The sequence below is a fragment of the Heteronotia binoei genome, chromosome 17, assembly GCF_032191835.1.
Source record: "Heteronotia binoei isolate CCM8104 ecotype False Entrance Well chromosome 17, APGP_CSIRO_Hbin_v1, whole genome shotgun sequence".
NCBI lineage: Eukaryota > Metazoa > Chordata > Lepidosauria > Squamata > Gekkonidae > Heteronotia > Heteronotia binoei.
The window spans coordinates 20,463,225-20,489,241 of NC_083239.1; the positions used below are offsets into that span (position 1 = coordinate 20,463,225).

At 46.6% G+C, this 26,017-nt stretch overlaps 1 protein-coding gene across 1 annotated transcript in view; it reads right to left on the reverse strand.

The window, feature by feature from the left end:
- The window catches only part of LCK (LCK proto-oncogene, Src family tyrosine kinase), a 47,449-nt gene extending 21,658 nt beyond the window's left edge, over nt 1-25,791 (reverse strand). Inside the window, exons 1-8 of the mRNA XM_060258517.1 lie at nt 25,731-25,791; nt 19,523-19,623; nt 18,934-19,015; nt 16,835-16,925; nt 14,932-15,030; nt 12,267-12,370; nt 9,982-10,131; nt 7,933-8,085 (exon numbers count right to left, since the gene is read on the reverse strand). Of these exons, the coding sequence (XP_060114500.1) occupies nt 7,933-8,085; nt 9,982-10,131; nt 12,267-12,370; nt 14,932-15,030; nt 16,835-16,925; nt 18,934-19,015; nt 19,523-19,621 (778 nt within the window). The 5' untranslated portion in view covers nt 19,622-19,623; nt 25,731-25,791. The remainder of the gene's footprint in view (nt 1-7,932; nt 8,086-9,981; nt 10,132-12,266; nt 12,371-14,931; nt 15,031-16,834; nt 16,926-18,933; nt 19,016-19,522; nt 19,624-25,730) is intronic.
- Between the last annotated feature and the right edge of the window lie 226 nt (nt 25,792-26,017).

Sequence of the window (26,017 nt, forward strand, 5' to 3'; positions counted from 1 at the left end):
GTCCCCGCACTCTTCTCGGTTGACACTTTCGCCCCGCGGACCTGGAGCCCGAGAAAATCTACGGCAGCCATGGAGGCCGCGGAGCAACGATACCGAATCGTCGCCACGGGCGGCGGGGAAGGCGAGGAGGGAGAAGCCAGGGACGAGGGGCTCGGCACCTACGGCGGAGGGGACCCGATCCGAACCCTGCGCAACGAGTTGTTCGATTGGGTGAAGGAGATCCACGATGAGGTCCACGCCTCCAGAACCCTGATGGCAGAAGAGATGCAACAGAACCTGGGAGCGATCCGCGACCAGATACGCGCGCTCCAGGGCGCCATGCCCGCGGGCCAGATCCTGGGGGCCGGTGGTCCAGCGGGCCCTCCAGCCGCCCCCCCCGGCTGGCCCTCCCGCGGGCCCTCCGGCCGGTCCTCCGGCCGGGCCGCCAGCAGGTCCCCCGGCCGGTCCGCCAGTGGGTCCCCCGGCCAGCCCGCCGGTAGGCCCTCCGGTCCCACCACCCGGAGGGCCGGTCGCCCCGGTAGTACCGGTGCCTGTGGCCCCTGTCGCCCCAGCTGGGGGAGACGGGGGGGGGGGGACCAGAGAACTAAAGATTACATTCAACAGAGACGGAGACGAGGTGGAGTACTTCACGATCCAGTGCAACACATTTTTCACGCACTGGGGAGAGGGATACCCCACAGAAGCGAGTCGGGTCGACCACATCGCCTCCAAACTGCGAGGGCCGGCTCGGAAGTGGTACGTGGGACTTTACACCAGGAGGAAGCCCGAGCTAGCCACGGTGGCCGACTTCTTGCAGGCGATGCTCCGACAGTACGGAGATCCCCTGCGGGAGGAGAAAGCTATCGAGGCCCTACAGAGGATCGAACAAGGGAACCGCACTACCCGCGAGTACGCCACTGAATTTATGGGCCACTGCGCAGCAGCCAGAGGGTGGAATGAGGTGATGAAATACACCGCATTCAAGAACGGCCTGAACGCAAACATCCTAGATCGGTGCTACCACCAAGGGAGACCGGACACCCTGGTGGGATGGATCCAACTGGCGGGGGAAGTGGAAACCGACCTCCAGCATGTCGGGATGCGGCGCCAACAACAAGGCAAGAAAGGGGGGAAGCCGAGTCCCTCTCCCGGCAAAACGGAAGGGAAGCAGGCCCCTGCAACCTCGACCCCCACCGCCACGGCGCGGAAGTGCTTCAGATGTGGGGACCCGAATCATTTAGCTGCCAACTGCCCGGTGAGACCAACGCCGACCCCGACTCAACCCAAGCCGGCGCCCACCGCACAAAAGAAGAAAGGCGGTCGCTCAAAGGAGCCCAGTCGGGGCGCCGTCACCACTTCCTTGGCGACTGACGAGGATGTTACCACCATAGAGGAGTCCAGCGAGGAGTCCTGGGACCAAGAGTCGGCGGGAAACGACAGCGACCTGCTTTAATCGGTGCCGCAAAGCAGGTCCAAGAAACGCCGGCACTACTAACGGTGAGAGTTACCGGGGGTTTATTGTTCATGGCAGTCACCCTCCTGAACCCCAACCTCAAGAGATTTATGCACGCCCGCGCCCTGATTGACTCTGGGTGCACCCGAGACATTATCACCCCGCGCCTAGTGGAAACGCTGGGACTGGCCACATCCCCCCTTCCCCACCCCATCCAGTTTGAACAGATGGACGGGTCAACTATGAGGGGGGAACCCTGTACCTTAGAAACCCAAGCTACCCCTGTAGGGACGGAGGAGCACTGGGGGATAGAAACATTTGTCATAGCCCCGTCTTCCTCCTTTGACGTGGTGGTGGGAGCAGGGTGGCTGGCCAGGCACCAACCGGATATTCGATGGGCCGAGCAAATTGTACGATTCCCGGACTGGCGGTGCGAACACCACCACTGGAGAGCTGAATGGGGCCCGAAGGCACCTCCCCAGAACGAGAGACTCTGCCTCACCCTGGAGGAAATAGGATCGATCCCCAAAGAATACAGGGACTTGAGGAAAGCCTTTAGTGAGAGGGAAGCAGACGAACTCCCCCCACACCGCCCTACAGACTGTGCTATCGAACTGATCCCTGGGCAAGCACTACCCAAAGCAAAGCTGTATTCCATGGGGTGGGCGGAATAGGCCGAACTGAGAAAATTCATTGACAAAAATTTGAAGCGGGGTTTCATCCGACCGGCCACAGCCCCCCACGCCGCCCCGGTCCTATTCCGCAAGAAAAAGGATGGGGGGCTTAGACTTTGCACAGATTTTCGCGGGATAAACGGGATTTCCATGTCTAATGCTTACCCGATCCCACTGATAAAAGACCTATTGAACACTGTGGCCGAGGGTAAAATATTCACCAAACTCGATCTCCGAGACGCGTACTTTCGCGTGAGGATTAAAGAGGGAGACAAGTGGAAAACGGCATTCAACACACCCATGGGACAATTTGAATATTTGGTGATGCCTTTCGGGCTTCAGGGGGCGCCGGGGGTTTTCATGAATTTCATTAACGAAGTACTGAGGGAATTTTTGTACAAGGGGGTGGTGGTGTACCTTGATGACATCATTATCTATTCTAAAGATCTTGAATCGCATGTGCCCCTGGTGAGAAAAGTGCTGACCACCTTATGCAAAAACAAACTGTATGCTAAACTGTCTAAGTGTGAGTTTCATAAGACAGAACTTGACTACCTAGGATTTCGAGTGTCTGGGGAGGGACTAGCAATGGATCCCGCCAAAATTCAAGTGGTTCTAGATTGGGAACCCCCTCGAACCCGACGGCAGCTACAATCATTTCTCGGGTTCGCAAATTTTTACCGCGGATTCATTAAGGGGTTCGCCCGGGTAATGCTCCCCCTCACGGAACTCCTCAAAACAAAGGGGAAAGGAGATGAGGCGAAAAAACCCGGTGCGCGCCTAACATGGACGCCGGAGTGCCACCGAGCTTTCAAAGAGCTCAAACAACTCTTCACCTCTGAACCAATACTGGCTCACCCTAACGAATTAAAACCCTTCGTGGTGCAATGCGACGCCTCCGACGTCGCCGTGGGAGCCATATTGATGCAGAGGAACGAGGAGGGGGAACTCCGTCCCTGTGCCTACATCTCACACAAATTCTCAAATGAACAGAGGAACTGGTCGGTCTGGGACAAGGAAGCTTTTGCAGTAATGTTTGCCCTCAAAACATGGAGATCCTGGTTGGAGGGAGCCCGAGTCCCTTTCAAAATTTGGACCGATCATAAGAACCTGGAGGCCCTCACCGGCCGCCGCAAACTGACTGCAAAACAAATCCGGTGGGCGGGATTCTTTGCCAAATTCGACTTCGTGCTGAAACACATCCCCGGCACAAAAAACTTTTTGGCTGACGCACTATCGCGCATGCCTCAGCACGAGAGCCAGAGGGAGGAAGTGATCGATTCCCTCATCCCTCCCTCCGCCATCGCGGGGGGGGGGGGTCACCACCCGTTCAGGAAAGCAGACCGGGGCCCCTGACCTACCACAAAAGGACCGCTTCGCCACAGAAGCCGAATTAGAGGGAACAGAACGACCAGAGGGGCTCGAAAAGGGGGAAGGAGGGCTTTGGTTTCACAAAGGGAAAATCTACGTGCCTAAGTCCTTAAGGAAAGAGGTTCTGGAGCGAAGCCTCTCTAGCCGCCTAGCCGGCCACTTCGGGTATGTTAAGACCCTCAATTTAATCACCCGACAATTCTGGTGGCCCAAGCTAAAAAGGGATGTCTCTGAATTCGTGCTCGCCTGCCCCACTTGCATCATGTCTAAACGGAGGGGGGGAAAACCACCGGGCCACTTGGTTCCACTCCCCACCGTGAGCCACCCCTGGGCCGTAGTGTCAATGGACTTCATAGTGGAGCTCCCTCCGTCGCAAGGGAAGACAGTGATACTGGTAGTAGTGGATACGTTTTCTAAACAAGCCCACTTCATCCCCTGCAAGAAACTCCCCACAGCCAAGAAATTGGCCCAGCTTTTCTTTAATCACGTGGTCCGCCTACACTCCTTCCCAGAGAAGGTCATTAGTGACCGCGGGCCACAGTTCGTTGCCAACTTCTGGCGGGAGTTTTGCAAATTGGCAGGAATTGAGCAGGGACTTAGCTCCGCGTACCATCCGCAGACGGACGGACAGACGGAGAGAGTGAACGGGCTTCTCGAGCAGTACCTGCGATGCTATATCAACTACCAGCAAACGAATTGGGTGGAACTACTCCCCTTTGCAGAATATGGGTACAATAACAGCCTTTATAGTTCCACCAAAACCTCCCCTTTCCAAATAGTCAATGGCTATGAAGGGAAACCGTTCCCTAATCCGGGTCCCCGGAGCCCACTTCATGCCAACAATGGTGGGAAGGAATACGAGAGGGGTGGAGGGTGATTCAAGAAAACCTGGAGGAGGCAAAAAAGGAGTACAAAAAGCACTTTGACAAAAAGCACGCCCCCCAATGGGAATTGAAAGAGGGAGAGACAGTGTTCCTATCCACAAAGAACCTGCCCCTCCCGCAGGGGTGTCGCAAACTCGCTCTGAAGTATCTGGGTCCATTCAAAATAAAAAAGGTTATCAACAAAGTGACTGTGGAGTTAGAGCTACCCAAATCCTTGAGTAAGATCCACCCTGTTTTTCATTGCAGCCTTCTTCGCAAAGATCCTGGAGCTACGCCATTCCATCCTCGCCCCCCGGAGCCGCCTCCGACAATAGTGAAGGGTCAGAGTCACCATGAAGTGCAGGAAATTCTGGACTCCAAAGTCCAACGGGGTGTGCTGTACTACCTTATCAGGTGGAAATACTTCCCCCCGAGCTGTGATGAATGGGTGAAAGCTAGCGATGTGTCTGCCCCGCAACTACTGAAAAGGTTTCACCTACTGTACCCACACAAGCCCAAGCCGAAGGGCTTAGGGGGGGCAGTATGTCAGAACTTGTAACTTTTGCTTTATGTGCCTTAGCCAAACCGACTCCATGCTGTACCTTAGTAATAACATAGAGTGCCTAACCACTGCAATTAACCCTGGCCCCTGTGCTATGCCAAATATTTAGGGCAGTAGGACGGACGACAGATAGTCTCTGCTTAACATCCACAGGTGCCCTTTGAAGACAGGCCGTTTGGCCTTCACAACAGGGGGGCATCCTCCTTTCTGATAACGGAGTCTGGGAAGAAGAAATGCTGGTTTGAAACCGTGTGAATGATTGCTTTATTGTGCTTTACTGATGGCATAAAATGTAACCAACTGCCAGGAGTTGTCATTACTGTTATTTAGTCGCTCTAGTACTGTAGTTCTTCAATAAAGATCCTAACTTGTAACAAGTATTGGACTCGTCTGAAGTTCGTCCAAGTTCTGACACCTATCTTACAGTGTTGTTGTGAAGAACAAATGGAGAAGAGGAGAATGATGTAAACCAGGGTTCCCAACAGTTTTGATCTTGTGGTCACCTTTGGGATTTGGACAAAGAGTGGTGGGTATAACCACAAAATGTCCCTCACAGCGCAGTGCATAACTCTAATAGTCAAGACTTTTTTTTTGTAGAAAAAGCCCAGCAGGAATTCATTTGCATATTAGGCCGCACTCCCTGACACCAAGCTAGCTGGAACTGCATTCCTGCTCAAAAAAGGCCCCGCTAATAGTAACTCTTCAGCCTTACAGACATGGCTTTTTTGAGCAAGAAAGCACAGGAACACAGTTTTGGCTGGCTTGGTGTCTGGGGGTGTGGCCTAATATGCAAATGAGTTCCTGCTGGGCTTTTTTAACAAAAAAGGCCCTGATAACAGGCATAAGCTCTGTTTAACAGGTTGCCTTTTAAACTGAACATATTGTTATAAAAAGCCCTATTATAATGATAAAAGCCCTATCTGGTCCCACCTACTTTCTAAAATCGCTTAATGGGCACCATGCTAGGGATTCCTGGTATAAACTACTTTGGGTCCCTACTGGGGAGAAAGGCAGGGGAATAAATAAGGTCAAAAAGCCATCAAGAGGTGGCTAACATGATGTGCAAATAATACAGGATCTTCAAACAATTATGGTTATAGGATAGGGTTGTCAAGTCCAATTCAAGAAATATCTGGGGACTTTGGGGGTGGAGCCAGGAGACATTGGAGGTGGAGCCAGGAGCAAGGGTGTGACAAGCATAATTGAACTCCAAAGGGAATGTTGGTCATCACATTTAAAGGGACCGCACACCTTTTAAATGCCTTCCTTCCATAGGAAATAATGAAGGATAGGGGCACCTTCTTTTGGGGTTCATAGAATTGGACTCCCTGGTCCAATCTTTTTGAAACTTAGGGGGTATTTTGAGGAGAGGCACTGCATGCTATACTGTATGCCTCTACCTCAAAAACAGGCCCCCTGGAGCCTCAAATACCCACAGATCAATTATCCATTATTTTCTATGGGAATAAGTCTCCATAGGGAATAATAGAGTTCCCAGCAGATATTTCCCTCCCTTCCCACCACTTTCTGATTACCCTGAAGCGGGGGGACAGCCTCCAAACCGGGGGATCCCCTGCCCCCACCTGGGGATTGGCAACCCTATTATAGGCGTCAGTTCATATATTCAGCTGTGAGGCCTGCAAAGGTCAGTTTAATATACACTCAACAGTCAGTGAAAGTGTGGATAAACTGGCTCCATTGAAAAGAACTGTGTCTAACATGAATTGCCCCTCTTTGTCTGGAATTCTATAATTTGTTCATTCAGGTTAACAGAATCCACAAAACATAACTGGCAAGCTTATTGCATTCATGTGTTTTCACTGTTCTCCACTTTTCTCAGACCTGATTTGTGGTTATTAAAAAACCAGTGTAATTGGTGTCCAATGTTGACCACCAGAAGGCTATTGAAATTGGTGTGGTGATGGTGGTTGTATTGTCCCTTTAAATTTTTCTCCTTTCCCTTTCTTTTGAGCTTCCTGTTCTCTCCAGCCTTCTGGCATTCATGAATCAATCTTTAATTATTGGTTCTTGGGGTTTGGGAGGCGGCAGGGAGGAGAGATTAAGGACTGCTTTTCACTTTACCACCAAAGCAATTTTATTTACCAATTTTAATTATTGTTATAGCAACATAATTAATTGTTGTAATTTTTTAAAAAGCAATCCATTTGATGGCCAACTGAATAACAGAACTCAAGACTGCAGTCATGGCTCAGTGGTAGAGCATCTGCTTGGCATGTAGAAGATCCCACGATAAATGTATAGTGTAAAGATCAAGGACTAGGTGATGTGAAAGACCTCTAGAGAAAAAAGAATTAATCTATAACAAGTAAAACATAGTCATATACATTTCTTTTTTCTGTTCTTTTCCTATTTTTTTTGTAGGGAACTCTTAAAGAATTATTCCTAAAATTCATCATGGGTTCTTCATAGGCCAATCAGTTTGTGTTCTGGGGCTGTGCCTCAGTGGCAGAGCATCTGCTTGGCATGTAGAAGGCCCCAGCTTCAATCACCATCATCTCCAGAACACTTGAGACCATGGAGAGCTGCTGCCAGTCTGAGTAGACATACTGCCCTTGATGGACTGATGGTCTGATTCAGTAGAAGGCAACTTCCTTCACATGCTACCATCATGTGAACAGTTTATCAAGTTTGGGAAAATGCCCATAAACATCTGCTTACATGATATGATGTGCTTTGTTTCTTCCAGCAAGGAGGAGAACAAAAAGCTGATTTCACCAAATATATCTACCCCCCATGCTGTATTTGGGGGTCCCCTCTCCCCCAGGAGCAGCATTTCAGGGGGACATTCTGGGATGAAGTGAGAAGGGAGAATGAAGACTGGGAAGTCCTGTTTACTCCTCTTCCATCAGAAGAGACTTTGCACAGGATCCAACCCACTGTAACACTTATCTTCACAATCATAATAGCTAGGCATTTCTTGGATTAAAAAAAAACCCAGACTCCCAAAATGTTAAAGAGCAGAAAATGCGAACCACCATCTCCTTCAATCCCAGCCAGCACCACACTCACCCATCCAGACTTCTCCAAACTGCCCAGCTCCCAGCTTCTCCACCAGCTTGAGGGTCTCCCGGGGTACCTCCCATTCATCCTGCCACCAGGGCTTCTGTGGCTTCTGGGTCTGGCAGGGTTTGCCAAGGAGGGTGCACAGCCCATCAGTGTGGTCTGGCATGTGGGAGACAGAAACAAAGCAGACAGGATGAAGCAAAGAGGAGGAGCAAAGGTTCTGTTGAAGGGGTATAACCCATGTGGCAATTAAAACGTTCACGGGGCGAAAAAGCAGCCTTCCATCCATCCGTGGTCGGTAAAATGAGTACCCAGCTTGCTGGGGGTAAAGTGTAGATGACTGGGGAAGGCAATGGCAAGCCACCCCATAAAAGTCTGCCATGAAAACATCGTGATGCAATGTTACCCCGGAGTCGGAAACGACTGGTGCTTGCACAGGGGACTACCTTTACCTTTTACAGTCTGTTCTGCCCTGACCTGGATAGCCCAGGCTAGTCCTTTAAGGTGCCACAAGAGTCTGGCTTATTTTTGCTGCAAGTAATTGACATGGTTATCCCTTGGGACAGAATCCCTTAATGCAAGGATCCCTATTGGGATCCCCAATGTGGTCTCCATGGGCACCATGGCACCCAGTGACATCTTTCCTGGCACCCACCAAGTGTTTTTAGAAACCAGAGAGGACCAGGCGGGGCTTTTGCCTAGCAAGGCTTCTGACTGGCAACTGAAGATTTGATTGGATGTGCAATTTTTGTTTAAATGCTGCTTTTTTAGCAGCTGCCATAACTGCACAAGGATCTTCACTTTGTAAGTAAAGGCAAGCTGCAGCAGCCATTTTGTGACTGGGTCCATCTCCTTCAGTAGCCATTTTGTAGCAGCCATTTTGTGCCTGTACCCTAGGGTTGCCAGGTGCCGATGGCATGCCGGTGGGGGGTAGGAGGGAGCCTTCTGGGAGTGGGCTGAGGCTCCACTGAACATCCCCAGGTGCGATGATGTCATGTGGAAGTGCTATAATCACATTAGGGATGTTGCATAGAGATGCTGTGATTTTGGGGCAAAACTCTATCATAAAATCAGCATCAAACCACTGAGCAGGGGTGCCAAACTGTGGCTTGGGAGCCACATGCAGCTCTTTCACACATACTATATGGCTCCCAGAGGTTGAGGCTTACTCTTCAGTAAGTGTGCATAGCATCAGGACCTCAGTTAGCCTCTGAGTGCCGACCCATACGTAGGCAACTATTTCTACCATGTGTGAAGTGGGGAAAGAGGAGGAAATAGGTAGGGTTGCACGTTCATCTCCTCCACCACAGAGGTCACCCAGATGCCTCGAGCGGGGAAAGAGAGCACAAAAGCTGAGGGAGAAAAGTGAGCACATAAGGAGGCTGTGCCACCAAGTCCAGTAATAAGAGTTTTAAAAAACATGTGTGTAGTATTTGTTCATGTACTGTGGCTCTCAAACATCTGACGTTTATTCTTTGTGGCTCTTACATTAAACAAGTTTGGCCACCCCTGCCATAAAGGTTTGCCCAAAAACCAGAGCACCACCACAAGACATCCCCCAAGTGATGACATCACTTCTACATGATGCCATTGCGTTGGACATGTTGTGCGGCAACTTAGCTGTTTGGGGACAGGGTTCTCCCTGCCAACCAGCTGGCCAGCAGCAAGCAGAAGCTCCCCAAACCAGGGGATTCCTGCCCCCCGTTGAGAAATGGCAACCCTAGCCCATCATGCTGTGTCTGAATTACAAAGATGCTCACAAGCTCAAAAAAGTTGGGCACCCCAGTCTTAACAAGTCTCACAGCATGATAAAGATCACCAAATATATTGGTAGAAGGGGGTCTGGACTAGCTAAAGTTCCCAGGAGAAAATGACTTCTTAGGAGGGTGAGGCTCTATGGCATCAGATTCCTGCTGAGGTGGCTCCCTAGACTTCATCCCCAAATCTCCAGGGATTTTTTGACTTGGAGCTGACAGTCCTACTCCCACCAATGGCCAGAACAGGCAGAGAAAGATGGAGAGGCTTCCACATCTGGTCAGTGACTTTTAGCCTTACGCGTATAATGCTCCACCAGCTTGTGCAGGCTGTCAAATGGGATGCGAGGGGAGATGTAGAAGCCACCGTTGTCCATGTTGCGGATCTTGTAATGCTTCACTACTTCCCCTTGGTTCTGATCGAAGTCCCGCACGGAGAGGGAAAAGGATCCTAGGAGAACCACAAGAAAAAGGGAGATCAGGTACTTCTATCTAGAAATGACCTGTTAGGTGTTTTCATCTTCCTCAGTATTATCTACACTGGTTGTTGCTGGCTATCCAGGTCTCAAAGAAAGGGGTTTGTGTCTTAGCACTTGCCACTGAAGATGCTCAGCATTTGAACCCAAGACCTTTTGCATGCACAGCACATGATTTACTATTGAGTCATAGCATGCCCCCACAAAAGTTTCACTATTGAAATACTGTCTTCCTCCCATATCATTTTAAAAATATGTTTCTTCCTCCAAATGTGCTTGAAATTTTGCTTTCAGTGAGAATCAGCAGACCACCTAAGCTATTACCACCTTTGCTATGTATGGGGAGCTGTTTCAGCAGCTGGGGTCCCAAAAGAAAATCCAGGGCTCATCAGAGGCAGATATAATTTTTGATGAATCCCAGGAGGACTGTGAGGATGCTGTTCCCCACTCATCTCAAGATTTCCTGTTTCATCCCAACAGGTATCTCCAGTGCTCTTTTTGTTAGAAAGGAGGAACCAATAGTCATATATAAAGTTGCACTGATTTCTCCTGAGAACTTGGGAGAGCTCATCCCAAAGAACAGTCGACAGGACTCAGTACTGGTGACTACTACCACAAAAAAACCCTGGAAATCTACAAATTTATACCCCACCTTGAACCATGAGGAAAGGTGGGGTATGTTTTAATATATAAATACATTTGACACAAAGAGAGCCAACTTTCCTAGCAATTCTGGTCACTTCAGCATGTCATAGCAACACTTTTGAAAGAGGCTGGATTTGATTCAAGGACCAGAAAGCATTAGTATCTTCTTAAATCTCAGGGCCCATTTGCACCAAAAGTTTCATTCCAGTTTCACTCTCTGGAGATGAAGTTGGTCCTTATTCCCAGTTCCTTATTCATTCCTTATTCATGACTTATTCATGAATTCAACCAAAAACACTGAGGAGAGTTATAAAGCTCTGAACCCCAAAATAACTGCAGCACCACTATATACCATAGACCCCCACATTCAGGGAATGCTCTCCTTCAAGGGGACATGTGCTGGATCCTGGTCCAAAGAGTGGTTTCCAGAGTGTGGGGATGTGTCATTTGGGGTGGTCCAAAGATTGTTTGGGGATACAGGCTGGCCCCAATGTCTGCCTGTGTGGGTGTCCTGGGGGCACACTCCTTTGGAGCAGCTGGCACAAGAGCTACACTTTGGACCAGGAACCAGCACATGTCTCCTAGATGGGAAGAGTCTCCTGAATATGGAGGTGTATGACATGTGGTAGCCCAGACTTTATGTTGGGGTGTAGAGGGCAAAAAGTTGAACCAGCTCTTTATTCAAAAGTCCTCCAGAATAAAGGTTTCTTGGTGGCACTCCAAATAGAAGCTCATGGTGCCAGAACCAGTGTTTAGATGGACACTACTGTATGTCTTCTTGCAGGGGACAGTCTTCAGAGTGTGGGGATGTGTCATTTGGGGTGGTCCATAGATTGTTTTGGTGTACAGCATGGTCTCAGTGTCTGCATGTGTGAGTGTCCTGGGGGTACCCTGCTTTGGAGCAGCTGACATGAGAACCACTCTTTGGACCAGGAACCAGAAGAAGAGTCCCCTGAATATGGGGATGTATGACATACAGTAGTGCAGTCCTTATTCTGGGGTCCAGAGCTTTATAATCTCTGCAGTTATTTTGGTTGAATTCATGAATAAGTCACAAATAATGAATGAATAAGGAACTGGGAATAAGGAGCCAACTTCAGCCTCCTCCCAAAGACTCATGTTTAATGAGGGAGCTTGGAATTTTCCAGTTGGAAGCACACAAATTGTTCTTCTCAAGACAGGTGAAAGCAGATGGAACGGGGATGAAGTTTATAGGGCACACATTTTTATCCCACTTGGTATTGTTTTAAAAACCTGTCTGACCAGAAGTAAGACAAAAGAAGTAATCTGTGTGCCTCAAGGCAAGCAAAAACTTTTTCTGCTCAACTCCAGCCTTCTAACAGTTTCTGTTAGAGTTTCCAGCATTTCCTGGGGGGAAATGAATGACAGTTTAGTCAGAATCAGCAATATGGGTACCACCTTGTGCCCCCAGTGTCACAAAACATTTAACATGGCTGTTGGTTACCTTTGGTGGATTCACTCTCCCGGATGAGAAAAGCGCCATGCGTGTTGCCCGCGGTCAGAAGCTGCCGTTCAGCATCCTTCCTGCTGATGGCTTTGAAAAACCACCTGCAAGGAACAACAAAAAGCACGTAAATGCCTTCTTCACCACCTAGTTTGCACTCAAGGTAAGTCATTTGCAATTAGTTTTTAAAAAGGCAGCAAAGAACATTTGATTATTCAGGTTTTTAAATGTGCAGGAAAAGACTTCCGCAAACATGAAAGCACACATTTAAAATATTCCAAAAAAGCACCCCCCAACCTGTCCCTTGCCTCGCAAGTTCAAGCAGAGTGAGAGAGAGAGACTTGCCCCAGTTCACAAATAATAAACACAATAGAAACTAGGGTTGCCAGCCTCCAGGTGGGGCCTGGAGATCTCCTGGAGTTACAACTGATCTCCAGTCTATAGAGATCAGTTCCTCTGGAGAAAATGGCTGTTTTGGAGGGAGGAATCAATGGCATTACATCCTGCCCTCCCCAAACTCCACACCAAAATATCCAGGAATTTCCCAACATGGAGTTGGCAACCTTAGTATACAATACACTATGATAGGGATTAATATCCTTGTTCTCTGCACCAGTGGATCAGTGTCCCAAAACATTCGAGCATTCATTGTGGGGAGGAATTTACCAGGCACACAAGAAAGCTATGGTGCAAAGTGCTTACAGGTCAGTTCTAGATTTAGCCTTCAGGATGCATCTAAAATAGTGAGTGACAATCAGATGGAGCAAAGACTTTGGCACCATTGGAGGATTCCTGCTGTATTTTGTGGCATGCCCAGCCACAAGACAACACCGCTGTTGTCCTCTCAGATTAGGGATGCCAACTTCAAGGTGGGAGTTGAACTCTTCATGGAGTTACAACTGATTTTTAGATATGGAGATCAGTTTTCCAGAGAAAAAGCTTCAGAAAATGGGTATCACATCACTGATGAGCTCCCTTCCCACCCCCAAAGCCACCCTCCCCAGGCCCTGCTCCCAGAACTTCAGAAATTTCCTAACCAGGAGCTGGCAACCCTCTATGGTACCCATCATCAATGGCCAGGAATAGGTACTGCTTCCACTGCGATCTGCCTCCAAGTGTAACATTTAACGTCTTCGCATAGGCGAGAGAGGCAGCCAACTGCCTCGGTAGGGGAAAGTAAAGGGATGTATGAATGTGCCATTGAAGTGGTGCTAGACTTGCTCCTGCCCAATTTCTGGAGCAAGGGTCAGTTTCTGCTCCCAGTAAACTGTGTCACCAGGGCTGGATTAAGGCCAACTGATGCCCTAAACACAGCCCAACAAAGGTGCCACTCGGCTCTTCTGTTGCTGAAGGTGAATTTAGAGATTAAAAATTCAGTTTTCTTCCAGGCCAGACTCCACTGCTATACTAAATATAAACTTTTAAAAAATCATTTAACCCTAAATAGCAGTAAGCAATATAAGCAAAATAAGTCTATGGTGCCTCCCTTCCCTTGACCCCCTAAACACATGCTTAATTTGCTTAATGGTTAAATCAGGGCTGTATGTCACAGATTGACTTTGTCCCCTAGAACTCAGTAGGACTGTTGAAAGGTTAGCCACCCTATTTGTGTGGTTTCTTCACTGCATTCACATAACTCTGCCTTGGAATCCATCCCTCACTCATTCTCCAAGATGACAAAGGGACAGAATGCAAGATTTGGCATGTATAAAATCTACTCTTCCAGAGCTGGCCTTTTCCTTTTATTTTGGCATGTTTCTAATAATGTAGAGCAGGGGTGTCAGATGTCCGGTCTATGGGCTAGAACCTGCTGGTCAGGGCTTTAATCAGGCCCACAGGGCTCTTTTCTCCCCTGCCACCCACTTCTCCCCCTCCTGTCCTCACCCTTTGAAGCTCAAGGCTGCTCTTTCTGCCTTATCTTTGCTGGTTTGTAGCAGGAAGCAAAGCTGCAAGGAAAACGTGTAATGGATACATAGATTAGGGCTCAGAGACCTTAACAGAAAATCTATTCCACAGTTTCCTTGCAGCTTTGTCTCTGCTGCAATGTGTTTAAATGGAGTGGAGAGCAGTTTCACTTTCAGCTTTCCTATAGCCAGCTGAAGCTTATGCTTTCTGGAGATGTGTCCTTGCAAATAAAGGGTTGATACTTAGAGCCAGTTTGTCTCTGCTCAACGGACCTGACCTAGTGAGTGCTGTAGCCTAGGAACCCACAGCTAAAGGGGGATATTACACTGTAAAGCCATTGCCAATCTGAGTAGACCCGGGGGAGAGGGGCAGGGAGACACTTGCAAAGCCATTTCATTGTTCCCCCAGGCTCAAAACAATTTATAGTTTTGATTTCTGCTATGATCCTTGTGCTTTTTCTTGATGTTTTATTTTTAAAATTCCATTGCCAAATCCTACTATTTCCCCACCTTTCAATTTTAAACAAAATATTGCAAGAGTTTTTAAGCATGATTGCATTTTAAGTTAAAAATAATTTCTTTAATTGTGTTTGTGTCCTTTATAAAGTTTTATCTCAGCTACCTCACATTACATTTTATGACACAAATGGCCTGGCCCCACAAAGTCCCATTTGAGTCAGATCCAGCCCGCCTTACAACATCCCTGTAGAGGGTTGTTTATGAATGATACTTGGAGGGAAAACACAATAATTTCTACTCACGGTTCTTGTTCCAAGCTGTTACATCTCACAACGAAATTGCATGGAATAAAGCCCACCTGACCCGTAGCAAGGGATTGGGCTTTCCACCACTCTCCATTCCTGGAACCGAAAAAATAAAGATCAGTCGTCCCCCTTCTCTCTGTAATTTTATTTTCTTCAACAAATATTTCTGTATCACTTTTCCTGCTCAGAGAGAACAGGAAAATCTAATCACCAATTCACTAAAAGAATCAAATACAAAAAAAAAAACGCAGCACAATAACAAATGCAAGGTATCGGTCACTACACAGAAGCCCAACTATACCAGCCTCAACCGACTCCAGTGGAAACAAAGGGAGTTTTGCATCCTTTACCGAAGCTCCTAGATGAGGAGGAGGAGTGGGAAAACCATAACCAAAAAAAGTCCTGGTTCTTGTCCCATCAGAGAAAGGGAAAAAATGAACCATGGGCTGGATGCCTTGGATCTGTCCCGTGAATGACAACAGTTTTCCCTGGTGTGGGGGAAGGGTACCTCTTAGGAGAACTGATCTATGGAATCCAACTCCATGCCTATGAGTTCCTAGAATGGCCTGTTCTCATTCCACAAGAGATGGTTGGTTTAAAGGCCTGGGCCAGCAAGGTGAGAAGCTGGGAGATGCTGAAGGAAGACAGCAAACAAAGAGACAAGGAGAAGAAAAAAGCTAGAGAGCTGGGCTACAAGAGCTACTGTGGTGAGATGGAGCGCCAATAAAGTGAGCTATATTGCGTACTTTTGTGTTGTGACTCGTGTGTTTGAAATATCTTGAGCAGTGGTTCCGTATTAAATAGGGTGAATGGAGGAAGAGACATTCTCTTGGAACATGCAGAATTAGTAACCCAGGGTACATGTCATCACACCTGCAATGTTGTACAAGCCTGTGAGAATTTTTCCTGGCTGGACATCAAGTACATTCATTCCTTGTGAATTAGAAACTGTGAGAACTCCCCAGCAAGAGTTTTGTAAGGCTGTGTGTGGCAGTGACTGAAATTTCATCCAAGTAGCAGCAAATATGATGTACACTGATTTAACTGTGATATTGAACTTTAATTAATATATTTATAGCACTGAAGCGCTTTGCACATTTTTGAGTTATGTATTTACATGGTTTGTTTGCTGTCTTGTTCAACAATAATTTGTGTTGTTTCTTGTTTTGTGCAGGCTCCAGGTGGGGCTCGAAGATCTTCCAGAATTACAACTGATCTCCAGGCAATAGCAATCAGTTCCCCTAGAGAAAACAGCTGCTCTGTAGAGTGGATCCTATGGCATTATATTCACCAAATCCTGCCCTCCCCAGTCTCTAGGAATTTCCCAGTCAAGAACTGGCAACCCTACTCCAGGCAGCTGCTATACAGGTGTGAACCCCAAAGTTGCTTTTCTCTGTTTCTAGTTATCAAAGGCCTGCAGCAATCCTGGCCAGGAGGTCCATCTTTCCTTGAAATAGAATGGTAGGAGAACATGGCATAATGGGATGCAAGCCCACAATGCAACTCATTTTGTTACTGGATATGAGAGTCTAGAGCAGGGGTGGCCAAACTTGGTTAATGTGAGAGCCACATAGAATAAACGTCCGAAGTCTGAGAGCCACAAGACGTGAACATCAGACATTTGAGAGCCGCAGGCAGGCAGGAAAATAGATGGGGGAGGAGGGAGGGAGGGAGATGTGGAAAGAAAGCAACATGAACTTTAGATGCCTTCTCCAATCCTCTGGGTAGCTTGGCTTGGATAAGTGATTTAAAAAGAAAAATGCCTTCTCCAAGCTGGCTGATGGGGTGGGGTGGGAGCTTTGAGAGCCACATTTGGCTCTTGAGCCACAAGTTTGGTCACCCCTGGTCTAGAGTATTTGTTGACATGCTAGACCCATAGGTAAAGTGGGAACAGACTTACTCTTCCAATACTCGCAGCTGTTCCCCTTTCCGAAGCACCAAGTCTCCATCGTGGGTTGATTGGTAATCATATAATGCAACCACTAGTTTATCTGAAAGGAAAATTAGTACACCTCTAAAAGACATTCAGAGTTGCTTGACAAGTGAAAGATATTTCAAGCTTGGCTTGCACAACTGGGGCACTCCTTGGAGATAATCTGACATTCCCAAAGGTTAGCATGTTGCAAACAACAGCCAGCCCAATTGCACAGGCAATCAAAGCTGTCCCTTGAGAAGGGATGCAATATTTTTTAGGGACAATCGTAGAGCAGGCTGAGAATTTATCCTCAGATCATTTGCAATGTCTCCAAAGATGTTGCCCACACTTCTCCCAGCCAGTCTGGGGCATCCACTCCTCTATCTATACCCTGGGAATGTCTCCTTGCTCTTTCCTCTGCCCTAGATAGGCTTGCTGGCCAGCCTGAGCTTCAAGACACCGCAACAATCATTTATGTTCCCAGTGGAGCACTCAAGCAATTTTCAACTCTGGACTTTATGTTCTCCTCCCCCCCGCCCCAGCAGAAGATCTGACTAGTTTGAAAGATGCTGGCTCCAAGCACAAGCAGTGGTTCCAGCTGACCTTATTTTGCTGGGATGGTAAATCTGAGCTGGGGGGAGGGACTCCTTTTCCTACCCCACCCCAGTTCATCCACCATGCTGATGAAAATAAATGCAGCGTTTATGTGAGGAACCTGAAAAGAGAGAAAATTCTTGTGGCTTATTTCCTCTTCATCTTTCTTTACACCTCCATTTCCCACCACCACCACTAACCAGTGCATTCTGGAAACTATAAGTTGTATAGAACAACTGGCATAAAACCCCTGTTCACATGTTATCGTTAAGGCACATGCATCTGTTTTTAGGGTTGCTATGCTGGAAAATACCAGGAGGCTTTGGGGGCGGATCCAGGAGAGGGAGGGGTTTGGAGAGAGGAGTAGCCTCAGCATGATACAATGCCATAGAGTCCACCCTTCAAAGCAGTCATTTTCTCCAGGGGAATTGATCTCTGCCAGCTGGAGATCAGTTGTAAAAGCAGGAGATTTCCAGGTCCCACCTGGAAGCTGGCAACCCAGTTTGTATGCATGAGCCAACAGGGGCCCATTTTATGAATGAAAAACTAATGACCAGCACCTGGATTGGTATTGGATTTGTAAGGTTCAAGTGGGACTGGAGTTCTAGGGTTGCCAGCCTGAGGGCCTTCCAGAATTACAGCTCATCTCAAAACTACAGAAATCAGTTTCCATGGAGAAAATGGATACTTTAGAGGGTGGACTCTGTGGCACTGAACCTCACTGAGTTCCCTGTCCTCCCCAGGCTTCATCCTCAGATCTCCAGGAGTTTCCCAACCTGAATGTGGCAACCCTACCCCCCCATTCCCTTCTGGTAGTCAGGGAGGACCTGGCAACCCTATCCCAGAATTACAACCAATCTCCACATTACAGAGATCACTTTCCTTGGGGAAAATAGCAACTTTCAGAGGGTGGACTCTTCTACATTATATATCTCTGCTGACTGAGCCCCTTCCCCAACTCTGTCCTTCACAGACTCTGCTCCCAAATCTCCTGGAATTTCCCAACCTGAAGTGGGTACCCTATGACATGTTCAGCTATACACATATTGAATGTAACATCATCATTATTACTGTTGTACATATAAAGGAGAAACATGTACACTGCATGTGGATTGTATATGTACGGACTGTAACTTGTGAACAGGGCTTTCAGACATTTTTGAACTACATTCCCATAATACACCTTCAGGCAATCCCAGGGCATTCTGAGAACTGTAGCTGTCAGATATCTGATAGTTAATGTCAGGCATTCTGGGGACAATTCCCAGAATGCACTATATGAGATTATATAAATAGAGGATTAAAGATGGAGGAGTGCTGGGGAGGAGTTTACAGATCTCTAGGTACAGTCTATGTTTGGGGTCCCCAGCCTTTAACTCCAAGTTCCCAAAGTCCTGTCCTGACAATGCAAGAGGTTGTCACCGGGGAATCCAGATAGGCTTTTTTGCCTACATTGCAGTCAGAAGTGGGGAAGAGAGTAAAATCTTAACCTTGAAGAGGGGAACTGGGAGGAGGAACCACTTCATTAGACAGCAGAGGATTCCAAGCTTCAGAGCCATTGGCCGTCAGCCTCTGAGGGGAAAATAAAGACCATGTTAAGCTCATTTGGCAGCACTTTTCAAGAGTGTGACCATCACATGTCTCATGTAGGGTTGCCAACCTCCAGGTCAAGCCGGGATTACAGCTGATCTCCAGACAACAATGATCATTCCCCTGGAGAAAATGGTTGCTTTGGAGGGTGGACCCTACAGTACTATAATTCACTAACGTTTCTCTCCTTCCCAAGCCCCACCCCTTCAATCTTCAGAAATTTTCCAACCCAGATTTGAAATTACATAAGAGTCCAGTTACAAACTTAAATTCTGGTATTTGTCCAGCTGAAGACAAAAATGTGCATTGTGCTGGGGAGACAGGGCAGGTTAGGGAAGAAAGAAATCTTAACAGTGAGAAGCTGTAACTTGTGGTTTGGCTCCCAGGGCCAGGGGAATGTTCCGGAACTTTGCGCAAAGCATTATGGCAAGGAGCCAATGCAGAAATGTAAGGAAAGCTGCGGGAAGTTTGCATAGAAGGGTCTCTCACCTCTGCCCTGGAGTTTGGGTCGATTGGGTAGTGGCAGATCTCACAAATTTCAATATTCTCCATCCACTCATCCTCTGAACTGTAGCAGCAACCCATCATCTCTGCCAGGGGGGGAGGTGGAGACAAAGGTACCCCATTTCAAATCCCTATTCAGCTACAGGTGACTTTTGTAAATCACTCAGGAAAAGAAAAACACAACTTTTCGAAAGATCTTAAAATGGCACAGGCATGGTTGAGAGGTGAAAAATGTATATCAGCCATCATAGGCAATGTCACAGAAACTGGCTTGTGGAATTTCACATAACATTTCAGGCTCGCAATGGATGTATTAGTTGGGACAATGACACAGAAGGTGACATTGCAAAACTCCAGCAAAAAAGCAACATACCTTTGTGCTTTGAAATATTGGGAAAATGTGGTATCCTGAGGCATATGCAAAGGCAATATTTATTTCTTTACAACATGTCTGCCTCTCTAAAAAATGCCCAAGGCAATTCACAGCAACTAACACAGGAAAGCTATACCAACAACAACAATAACAACAATAAAACAAATAAAAACAAATCAGTAAAAAAAAATTATTGGCTTTCAAGTCACAGCTGACTTACGGCAACCCGATGTGCTTATCAAGGCAAGAGAAGTTCAGAGGTTGTTTGCATTTGCCTGCCTCCACATTGCCACCCTGGTATTTCTTGGTAGTCTCCTATCCAAATACAGAGCAAGAGCAGGCCTGCTTAGCTTAGCTTCCACAATCAGATGAGATTGGGCTAGCCTGGGCTATCTAGAATTATAGAGTTGGGAGGGACTACCACAGTCATCTAGTTCAACCCCCTACACACTGAAATTCAAAACTACCTCCCCCCCCCCACACACCCCCAGTGACCCCTGCTCCATGCCCAGAAGATGGCAAAAAAATAAACAAACTTTCAGGATCTCTGGCCAAACTGGCCTGGAGAAAATTGCTTCCTGACCCCAAAGTGGCTATCAGCATTTCCTTGGGTGTGAAAGAAGGGGCCATGAGAACTAAGCACTGATGCAACCCTTCCTGCCCTCCCTCTTATGATCTGCCTAAGTTCACAGAATCTGCATTGCTGTCAGATGGCCATCTAGACTCTTTAAAAATCTCCAAAGGAGAGCCCAGCACCTCTCAATGAAGTAAAATATATACCAGGGCACAAAAACGGTATAAAACAAACCAAATAGTCTATAATGTTATTGATAAAACAGATTAAATAGTCTGAGAGCAGAAAAAGTTGGATCAGAGCTTGGGAGCTCAGCAGGACAGGACAAGGTCAGAACTTGGATGGTAGACCACCCAGGAAGAAGAAGAAGAATTGCAGATTTATACCCTGCCCTTCTCTCTGAATCAGAGACTCGGAGCAGTTTACAATCTCCTATATCTTCTCGCCCCACAACAGACACCGTGAGGTGGGTGAGGCTGAGAGGGCCCTCACAGCAGCTGCCCTTTCAAGGACAACCTCTGCCAGAGCTATGGCTACCCCAAGGCCATTCCAGCAACTGCAAGTGGAGGAGTGGGGAATCAAACCCGGTTCTCCCAGATAAGAGTCCGCACACTTAACCACTACACCAAACTGGCTCTCTGGAAGACAGGTTTGCTATTTGGAAGATGGCACTAGTAAACCAACTCTTCTCATCTCCTGACCAGGGCCGTAGGCAGGATTTGGGGAGTCAGGGGGTGCTGGGGTTTTTGAGGGGCACTCAAGCTCCCCCCTGCCTGATGCCCCACCCCCACTGCAGCTGTCTTGAGGGCTATGTTCCACAGCCTCCTCCTCCCTCCCTTCCCCATCATTTCAATGCCCAGGAAGGGGCAGAGGAGATGGTGGCAGCAGTGGCCGCAGCTGCTCTTTCGGTGGCTTGTCCTTCCTGCTGCTGCTGCCCCCTCACCCCGCACTGATATGAGCCGCAAGCCTCTGGAGCCATTTTACCTTTAAATCGCTCAGGAAGCCGCGGCTGCTCCACTGCCCCTTTCCAGGCATTGAAATGGTGGGGAAGGGAGGGAAGAGAAGGCTGGGGAGCTGGAGAAGGACCCCCACAGCCCTCAAGCCACTGGGGGGGCCAATTCACACCCCCAGCCTGAAGTCAGAGGCTGTGCCTCCACAGGCCCTCTCATGGCTACGGGCCTGCTCCTAACTGGAATGTCCCATGGGACAAGTCGATTGTGACTTGGCATCATGTTTTTCTTCTTCATTAAAAGCCTGGGTAAAGAGAAATGGTTTTTGCCTAAGGGAAAGTAAGGTAAATAAAATATGAACCTCAAGGCGGGATGATGGGGAACTTATAAACAATGGTGTTAGGGATATCCCCCCCTTCCAAGCTCCCAGACCCAAGTTCTTATTTGGTGGGTAATTTGGGATAGATTTAAGGTTTTTCTACCATAAAGTAGTGGAAATAAGCCAACACAATGAAGTTTATTATACAGACAGCAGATCTTTTGGTAATACAATAATTATATGCAAAATATAGTAAATGTACAACAATTTTGAGTTCTTTCAAAATCCAGGACCTGGTCTCCATGACTACATTGATACAGCAATATGTCAAGGGTAACAAGCAGTTCTGAACAGCCTGATACATTATCCAAGAGTGGAACAATTATAATATCGTTTATACAAATTACAAAACAGCCCATGGGCAACATTTCACCTCTTCACCACAAAGTCAGTGATTTGAGGAGATGCGCTTGTAATGACCCTGAGCAACTAAAACAGGGAAATGAATACCAGCAAGTAAATTTGCTGAAAATGTAGATGCTGCTCTTGTATAAAGTAGTACAAATCACAGCACTTATGGATATGGTTTATCATTTGATGACTTAATGGGGAAGAAAGCTAGCATGACAAAGGTCATTTACTTTATTTTTACCCCCTCTATTTCTTCCCAATGGGGACTCAAAGGGGCTTGCATTGTTTTCCTCTCCTCCATTTTACCCTCACAACAACTCTGTGAGGTAAGCTAGGCTGAGTGCATGTGACAGGCCCAAGCTCACACAGCAAACTTCCATTGGCATTGGCAGAGCAGAGATTTGAACCTGGATCTCCCAAATCCTAATTGAGCACTCTAATCACTACACTGAACAGTGTACTCTGCACTGAAATAAAAAGTAGAATTCAAGATATTTTAGAACTACATGATAATGGAAGTTATCTTAATTGCAAGACAGGTACCTGAATGTCTGCCGTTGATATCTGTCCTATTTCCTCTGGGTTTCAAAGATCATTCCATGCAATCAAAAGTATCGGAAAATAGTTTTCAACTAAATATTTTATATTTGAGGTTCTAAGTTAGTGGAATTGGGTGACCTGAAGATTTACCACATTGCCTTCTGAAATGCCCTCTAGCCCAGTTTTAATGGGGAAAGTAGGTAATGCCTGTCTTGAATAAATATGGGTTTCTCTCTGTTGGAAAATAATGTAATTATTTCTTAAGAGAGTACTTGGGATAGTAGAAACCATACAGCCAGTTTTGCTTATACAGCTGTAAAGTAAGCTCTCGTACAAACCAAACCTGAAGTATTAATTTGGAGGGGTTTGATCATTTGATCAATGAAATAGACCTGTTGGGTCCAACCACATATACATTTGTGATTATTTGCTATAATGATCTTAACTGGTTGGCTGGTGGCATGGGGTGCTGAAACCCAGAGACAAATTTGTCAGATTCATGAAGAATAAACAAAATGGCTACTCCTTTTCATGCAGTTCTGCCACAGTTCTCAGCAGCAGTTGTAGCTGTGTTTCCTGACAAGGATTCTGGGCCTTTAAAAGTTGCCCGGCAGGTAGAAATTCAGCAAATATGTTCTTCCAGTTGCTGTACTCCCCACAACTGTTGAATTCTCATGCAGTTATAAGAGGTTCTATCAGAAAAACACTGGCAATTCTGTTTTCGGCTGAGGAAAAACAGGTGCCCAGCAAGCAATTCATAAAAAAGTTTTTGATAGTTTGCCTAGTTTGCTTTAAATTTCACAATGTGCGTTATATATATGTACATACAATTGTATCCCGAAGTGACCCTGTGTTTGAATCTCTGAAAATTGTTCATCTGTACCTAGTACACATTAACTTGGAGAGCCAGTATGGTAGAGTGTCAGATCAGGATTTGGGAGACCCTGGTTTGAATCTCCACTTTGCCATGGAAACTCATTGGGTGACCTTGGGCCAGTCACATGATCTCAGTCTAACCTGCTACACAGGGTTCTTGTGAAAATAAAATGGAGGGAAGGAGAACAATGTAAGCCACTTTGAGTCTCCATTGGGTGAAAGGTGAAGTATAAACAAAGTAAATAGATTTATAATACCTACTGAACATCACAGGTGAACAGGCTTTTACTATTAGTATAAGTATATTAATATAAGCATTGAAAATCTCCAGATTTTTCAATTAGATAATAGTTGACGTTTATCTTCTTTGTGGATTTTCACAATATTGTCATTTCTTGCATTTGGTTTGATCATACTCATTATAATCAGTTTGATTCTGTGTTTGTGTGTGTATATGCATGGATTAATAGACACATGTTTGCATTATGTTTAATGTATTGTTCAATTGTTGTGGTCCTTTCTAGGGTTTCCCCCCACACCATGGCTTATTTTTTAAGTCCTCCCCCCACCCACCCTGAGGTTTCTTTGTTTGGTTTTTAATACAAAATAGAAATAAGCTGGAACAATGCAGAAAAAAAACAATGGCTAGATGGTGTTTCAGCAGCAACTATCTGTGAATGTGCACTGTATCATACACAAGAGAAGGATAGGTGATTTTTTGACTACTATGGTCAGTAACAGTCAATATGATGTAGTGATGGAGAGACCAAGCCATGATCAGGTTGTGTCTGGTTCAAATCTCACCTCTGCAATAATTGCAATTGGTGGCCTCAGACCTACCATCACCCTTCCACGTGTCATATAGATAGGAATACTAATACAGCCCTACCTTACGAGGTTTTTGTAAGAGTTACAAGAGGTACAGGAAATGCTTTGACTACTTTAAAGTGCTATAAAATGCCCAGAATTCCTATTTAGGCTAATGTAGTTAAATATTAAATAGTATTTACAATGATTTAATGGTTCATGTTGGGCTTGTCAACTTTTCTTTCTGTCTCCTTAACTTTCTTTTGTCTCTTTTAATTGTCAGTGATGTATCTGTTTTGATGCTTCAAAGAGCCGCAGTAGATCTAGATGATGACAATGGTGTATACATCCGCTATCGCACCGATGGCAGCCTGTTCAACCTGAGGCGACTAAAGGTACACACATCCACCATCACCAGTGGTCTGACCTAGCCTCAGATCGCAAAGCATGGAGGCACACCATCCACCAGGCTGTCTCTTCCTTTGAGAACGCATGCATAGCTGGTCTTGAGGACAAAAGGAGATTGAGGAAGAATCGCACTGCTACAGGACCAACCCTAAATCAGACTTTTCCCTGCAGCCGCTGTGGCTGGACCTGCCTGTCCCACATTGGTCTTGTCAGCCACCAGCGAGCCTGCAGCAAACGTGGACTATTGCACCCTTCTTAAATCTTCGTTCGCGAAGCCAAGCCAAGAAGAAGAAGATCTATTTTGGTACTGATGTCACTTTATAATTTACAACCTAGACTTTAGTTAGATGCAGATATTATGCATGTGTGAAATAGCAAGGATTTGTTTAATATTTTAATTTATATTTTAAAGCAGGGGGAGAGGTGAAAGAAGGAAGAAGTATTGTAGCTTTAAAGGCTTTCCCCCCCTGATTTACACCTGACTTTTCAACCTAAAAAAACCCCAAAGATGCATAAAACATGCTTGAAACAAGGACATTGATACAAAATTTAAAGTATGATGAAACTATCAAGGATATTTAAAAGCTGCAGCTGACATCTGTTCATAATCTCACAAGGCCTCCCCCAAAAGAAATTAATTCACCCCTGGCCTTAAAGGTCCAGTGCAACAGATCCAGCATATCTTCTTCAGGAAGGACTCACAGAAATGGGAGTCCCTTTCCTGGGGTTCAGAAACATTGTCTGTCTTGTCCCCTCTCTGCATCACAAGGACCGCATTGAACTTTAACACTTACTTGTTACCAAGGAGGCCAGATTCCTTTTGATTCCAACTCGAAATGGGAGGAGATCACTTGATGGGGTTCATCCTCTTTTTTTAAATCTGGAGCTCAGACACCTCCTTCCAACAACATGGTATCTCAAACCCAGATCCTTACCTTCTGTCTCTCTTGCCACCTTCCCTGCTGGTTTCCTTCCCTTTGAGGGCTTTGCACAGAGAGCCCTTAGAAGATTGTTCTCAGCACTAGTGTGACCACAAAAGTTCCAAAGCTGCATAGAAAAACACAAAGGCTTCCTGCCTGCCTCAACCCCAGACTTTGCAATGCAGCTTTAGAACAATATGATGCTATAGGCCAGGGGCTCCATGTTGGCCCCCAAATTCATACTATGTGGATCCCCAGGGAGTCTCTGGGATGAGTTGACCAGCACTGAATTAATCAGTTTA